At 42.0% G+C, this 6878-nt stretch overlaps 1 protein-coding gene across 1 annotated transcript in view; it reads right to left on the reverse strand.

Moving 5' to 3' along the window:
• The window catches only part of PDE10A (phosphodiesterase 10A), a 153053-nt gene that overhangs the window by 143986 nt on the left and 2189 nt on the right, over positions 1 to 6878 (reverse strand). Inside the window, exon 3 of the mRNA XM_007955635.2 lies at positions 6296 to 6345. Within this exon, the coding sequence (XP_007953826.2) occupies positions 6296 to 6345 (50 nt within the window). The remainder of the gene's footprint in view (positions 1 to 6295; positions 6346 to 6878) is intronic.

The following is a 6878-nucleotide window of genomic DNA, read 5'->3' on the forward strand; positions in this document are numbered from 1 at the left end:
AATAGTAAAAAAAAGAAAAAGGTCAGTGAAAAGGGAAACACTCTGCACAAGATGGATTGAGGCAGTGGCTGTGATAATGGGTGAAACATGGTAAAAACTGTGAGGGTGGAACAGGGTCACTGTCAAAACTGACTCCACGACAACTAACAACACAACAGTCAATCTCCTCATGTGGAAAGGCAGGTCTTGGTTTATTTTTTGTTTCAAGATACTCATAATTTGTACTATACTTTGCGTTTGTCACTGATGAAGAATTTGAATTACTGCATCAACGAACAATACTGTCATTAGGTGCCACTGAGTAAGCTCCAACCAACAGCGACCCTGTATACAAGAGAACAAACGCTGCCGGTCCTGGACGTCGCCACAAGCCTCACTATGCTTGAGCCCATCGCTGCAGCCCCTGTGCCAGTCCATCTGGAAGGCTCGTCTCCTTTTCCTCTGACTCTCTACTTTACCAAGCATGATATCTTTCTGCAGGGAATGGTCCTTTCTAACAATACGATCAAGGTACAAATGATAGAAGTAAATAAAGTCTGAAGAAATTTATAAAGGAAATAGGGGTTTTGTTTTCAAAGTTGATCATTATAATGCTTGACACTGAGAGCCAGTTAAATTTTAGCAATATTTGTAAGAAAGAAAATGACTTAAGATAATCATTAAGTTATTTCTCTTACATGACACTAGATGGCAGTAGAAACTAAAGAGATATAACCCTATGTAGCTTGTGGTGACCAAACAGACCCCTCCTTTGCCTGGAAATTGAAATGTGGCTTCATGTGTGTGCATAATTTTTAAAAAAGAGACCTGGTGAAATTCATTGTGAAATTTTTAAAGTCACACGACTTTTATAAACTATGACCTCTGGTGGCGTAGTGCCTAAGACATCTGAGTGCTAACCAGAAGGCTGGCAGTTCAAACCCACCAGCCACTCAGCAGAAGGAAGATTGGGCAATCTACTTCCATAGTGATTTACTGCCTCAGAAACCCAAAGGAGGTTGCTATGAGTTGGAACTGAATCAATAGCAGTGTGTTTGCCCTCCCTCCTTTAGTATAACTGCTAAATTCAAAGAATGCAGTATTATCAGGATACTACCTTAAGACTACTTTACATTCACGTGTGTGTGTATGCGTGTGTGTGTGTATGCACGTAGACAGCGAGCTCAGTATGGATGAACAGATGCACTGCTCGTTACCCTGTACTGCAGTGTACTGCACTCACTGTGTTGTATCACATTAGACATCTCACTGCTGTAGAGTTGGGTCCGAATCACAGTGACCCCTCCTTGGGTTTCCGAGGCGATATCACTACAGAAGTAGATTGCCTGACCTTCCTTCCGGGAAGGGGCTGGTGGATTTGAACCGCCAGCCTTCTGGTTAGCAGTCAGATGCCTTAGGCACTATGCCACCAGAGATCCCTACATTACACATACAAGACTATTATATATGTGTGTATGTATATATGTATGTATGTATGTATGCGTGTATGCATGCAGAGAGTGAGCTCGATACACATGGACAGATGCACTGCCCATTACCCCCTATTACAGTATACTGCACCGCACTGCACTGTCTTACATTACATTAGACATACAAGACTATTACGTATGTATATGTGTGTGTATGTATGTATGTATGCAGAGAGCAAGCTCAACACGGATGGAGAGATGCACTGCCCATTACTCTGTATTACCGTATACTGCACCGCACTGCACTGTCTTACATTACATTAGACATACAAGACATACATGTATATTTATGTATGTACATATGTATGCATGTGTATGTATGTAGAGAGTGAGCTTGATACAGATGGACAGATGCACTGCCCATTACCTCGTATTACAGTATACTGCACGGCACTGCACTGTCTTACATTACATTAGACATACAAGACCATTATGTATGTATGTACGTATGTATGCATGCATGCAGAGAGCAAGCTCGATACACATGGATAGATGCATTGCCCATTATCCCGTACTACAGTATACTGCACCGCACTGCACTGTCCTACATTACATTAGACATACAAGACTATTATGTATATATGTGTGTATGTATGTGTGTGTATGTATTTATGAAGAGAGCGAGCTCAATACAGATGGACAAATGTACTGCCCATTACCCTGTATGACAGTATACTGCACCGCACTGCATTGTAATACATTACATTAGACATACAAGATTTGGAGGATTTCTCTGCTTCTCCATTATCTCCCAATTTGTAGCCCAAATAACAGGACTGTTTGAATTGTATTATTTCCAGTTCATGGTAATCAAAATCAAGCATGGCTGAGAAAGACGGTGCAGGCCATAGCAGACAGCATTTGGGAACATCCTCACCTCGAAGAAGCACCTGCTGCCTATCTTCCCAGACCAAGCTGCTTGTTCTTCTGGCAGGCCACGGTACAGTCACTATCCATCGCCCACGCCGTAATTCACAATCATTCATCCCTTTTTGGATGTCTTTATTCACTGTCCAGCTTTCAAATGCATATGAGGCAAGGGAAAAGACTATGACTTGAGTCACACACCTTAGTCCTCAAGGTGGCATCTTTGCTTTTTAAGACTTTAAAGAAGTTTTCTGCAGCAGATCTGTTCATTGCACTTTGTCCTTTGATTTCTTGACTGCTGCTTCCACAGATGCTGGTTGTGGATCCAAGTAAAATGAAATCCTAGACAACTCCAGTCTTTAGTTATCATGATGCATGTATCATGATGTTCCTTATTGTCCCAGTTGTGAGGATTTTTATATTGAGACGTAATACACACTGAAAACTGTAGTTTTGAATCTTCATCAGTTAATATTTCAAGTCTTCTTCCCTTTCAGAAAGCAAGGTCGTGTCATCTGCATAACGCAGGTGGAAAATGAGTCTTCCTCCAATCCTGATGTCATATTCTTCATATCGTCAAGCTTCTCAGCTTATTTGCTCAGCACACAGACTGAGTAAGTATAATGAAAGGATATAATCCTGACACACTTCCATCCTGATTTCAAACCATGCAATATTCCCTTGTTCTGTTTGAACAACTGCCTCTTGATCTCTGTACAGGTTCTGCATGAGGACAAGTGTTCTGGAATTCCCACTCTTTACAATGTTATCCATAATGTATTGTGATCCACACAGTCAAATGCCTTTGTAGAGTCAATAAAATACAGGTAAACACCTTTCTGGTATTCTCTACTTTCAGCCAAGGTCCATTTGCCATCAGTCCCTCATTCCACGTCCTCTTACGAATCTGGCCTGAATTTCCAGTGGTTCCCTGTTAATGTACTGCTGTAACTGTTTTTGAATTATCTTCAGCAAAATTCTACTTGTATCAGTAATATTACTGGATGATTTCTGCATTCTACCGGATCACTTTTCTTTGGAATGGGCACAAAGATGCATCTTCTCTATTCAGTTGGCCTGCTAGCTGTCTTCCAAATTTCCTGGCACAGATGAGTGCTTCCAGTGTTGCATCTATTTACTGAAACATCTCAATGGTATTCTGTCAATTTCTGGAGTTTCACTTTTCGCAAATGCCATCAGTGCACTTTGTATTTCTTACTTCAATATCATTATTATTGGTTCTTGATCATATACTACTTTCCTGAAATGGCTGAATATAGCAATCAATTCTTTTTGGTACAGTGACTCTGTGTATTCCTTCCATCTTCTTTTGATGCTTCTTGCGCCATTCAATATTTTGCCCATAGAATCCTTCAATATTCAACTCGAAGCCTGAATTTTTTCTTCGGTTCTTTCAGCTTAAAAACTGCCAAATGTGCTCTTCTCCTTTGATTTTCCAACCCCAGATCTTAGCACATCTTATTATAATTTACTCTGTCCCCGCGAGCTGCCCTTGGCAATCTTCTCTTCAGCTCTTTTGCTTCATCATTTCTTCCATTCGCTTTAGCGACTCTCCACTCAGGAGCAGGTTTCAGTGGTCCTTCTGACATCCGTTTTGGTCTTCTCTTCCTTTGCTGTCTTTTTAATGACCTATTGCTTTGCTCACGTATGATGTGCTTGATTTTTACCAACTTCTGCCGTGTGAAATTGACCAAACACGCAATCAAGATGTAACGATAATCACTGGTGACTGGAATGCAAAAGATGCAAACAAAGCAGCAGCACCAGTGGTTGGAAAATATGGCCCTGGTGACAGAAATGACATAGGAGACCACGTGACAGAATTCTGCACTGCCAGTAACCTACTCACTGCAAATACCTTTTTAAACACCATATACACGTAGACCTCACCAGATGGAATACACAGGAACGAAATCAACTATATCTGTGGAAAGAGACAACAGAAAAGCCCAATATCATCAGTCAGAACAAGGCCAGGATCCAATTGTGGAACAGATCATCAACTGCTCATATGTAAGTTTAAGTTGAAGATAAAGAAAATTAAAACAAGTCCACAAGAGCCAAAATATGACCCTGAGTATATCTCACCTGAAGAACAGACTTGAAGCACTGAACAGCAATGACCGAAAGCCAGATGAGCTATGAGACGACATCCAGGGCCTCACACATGAAGAAAGCAAAAGGCATGTGGTATTGCCCAATTAAAATGTGCTGATTTACTGTAAATAGTATCTATTTGCTGTAATAGCATCTATTTACTGTAATAGTATCAAAAAAAAGAAAAACAAGTACCACACTTTAAAAAATAAATCTCAAGCCTCAAATTATAGTGCCAATACTGAAGAAACAGTGTAGCAAACATTTTGTCTGTTGAGGAGTAAGCGGATTTTAGACAGTTATTCTATGAGTATCAGTATCCCTGGCCCAGAATATTATGCTAAAATGCTTTATACCTGCTAAAGAGACAAGAAGGCAGCACTTTGAGATCTCCTCTAACTCCACACGAGGAAGACAAAATCACCATCAGGAGCCCAAGGCCTGTTCTTATGAGGCCTGACATGCTGCCAGCCTCCAGCCCTCTTGCTAACCTTGTCACCAACCATTCCTCCTGCAGCACCCACAACCTTTCTGCTGGGTTCAATAATTTGCTGCAGTGGCCATGCAGAACTCACGAATTATGGGGTTTATTACGGAAGCAACAGGCTACAATTCAAGTTCAGGAATGCTTAGTCTCTCTCAGCTGGCCCTCTCCCTCGGCATCCGGCAGTGTCTCTCAGCAGCCAGCCGTGTCTCTCAGCAGCCAGCCGTGTCTCTCAGCAGCCAGCCGTGTCTCTCAGCAGGCCATTTCTCTCAGTCTCTCAGTAGCACATGTCTCTCAGCAAGCATGTCTCTCAGCCAGCAGTCAGAGAGACTCCTCCTACCTCTAGGAGGGCTCCTTTTTAGCCTGGCAGGGCGACCAAACTAACCAATCCCAACAGCAGAATTCTGTACACCTGAGAGAGCAAACCTCCCAGAAGATTGCTTCATGCTGGTTCAAAAGAAATACACCAGGTCGGTACCTTTAACAATCAGCTACTCAGACACTCATTGCAAAGCTGGAGTTAAAAAGATTATGGCTAGAAAAGCCATAGCAGGTAACGTACTGAACCACCCCAGCTGAAGTGTTTTAAACTTGTTGGTGCCAGAACCCCAGGGGCTGCTTGTTCTCCAGTGCTGCAGGTGCTCTGCCTTTGGTGTTGCGAAGTCTTAGCACTTTCCTCTCACTCATTTTAGTGGAAAATATTTGTTTGCCATCTCTGACAGGTTTCCGTCTTACATAGTTTTTGGCTTTCACAAGTTTTACTGTATATATCTGATCAAAAATCAAGTGGCAGTCACTGAACATCTTGAACTGTTTTTGAAATGCCTCTACTCACTGCATTCAACAGTGGGCTGTGCTCTGGGGACCCTGAGCTCGTAACACAGGCTCCCACCAGGACACAGGAGCTGCAAAGGGGCCCAGGAAGAGCTCGATGCACTCAGGGGGCCTCAGCAAGGAACATGGCCCCTCAAGAATCTGGACTCAGGAAGTCTGCATGCCTCCCGAGTCATTTTAAAAAGCCTTAATAATCGCACAGGATACACTAAACTTTTGTCCTCATTTATCCGACTACAGATGGTGTATGCAAAAGGTAACAGTCTCCAAGGTGACAGCCCAGCTAGCATCGCTGAAATCTTTCATACAAAACATAAAGTATCAGCATGCTACGCACCTGGGAAACCTTGAACTACAACCAAAAAAATCCCAAAAAGAACACTGACCCATCGGCCAAATTCTCGGCTGGCAATGGCCACATGCAGAAAACAGACACAAAGGCGTTTAAAGTATTCAATTATGTCTCTAAAAGCTTCAAGCGTTTTCTTATCTAGAGCACCAAAATCTAAATTTAGGTACTTACATTATTGCACTCTCCAAGGAAATACAGTGCAAAGCCGTCAGCTTTTGTGGCTGTCAAAGTAACAGAAAAGGAAGAGATTATTCTCAAAGGAAGAAGGTAGCAGAATGACTTCTCCAAGGTGAGACGCAGGTACGCACCTTCTGAACAGACCTGTGAACGTTATCAGTGGGCGTGCAGTAACTGGGAGAAAAATCACTCGGTAACAAAACATTTTCATATGGTCTTCATCACTTACTCCAAATGTTAAAATGCACCTTCTCAAAGTATATCGTAGTCAAGGCACAATATAATCACATGGTTTTAAGATGTGAGAACTGCATTTACTTTTTAAAGTATAAAAAATGTCAAAGTAATATTCATATTTAATCACCAATATAAGTTTACGTATTAAGGATCATCTATGTATTTACAGATCACCCCTGAACAGAAAACAGGGTAGCAATTAACAGCCTACGTCTTGGTGGGACTGTCTGAATGGAAGCCCTTGCTTGATGCCTTCCAGCAGGTCCACCATCAAGAGTCAGAATCTACTCAGGGTGACTAACAACCTCAGTCCCTTCTTTTAATCTGTGTGTCCTTGGGG

This window comes from Orycteropus afer, unplaced genomic scaffold (assembly GCF_000298275.1).
Source record: "Orycteropus afer afer isolate SDZICR_OR568_19922 unplaced genomic scaffold, OryAfe1.0 scaffold00522, whole genome shotgun sequence".
Lineage (NCBI taxonomy): Eukaryota > Metazoa > Chordata > Mammalia > Tubulidentata > Orycteropodidae > Orycteropus > Orycteropus afer.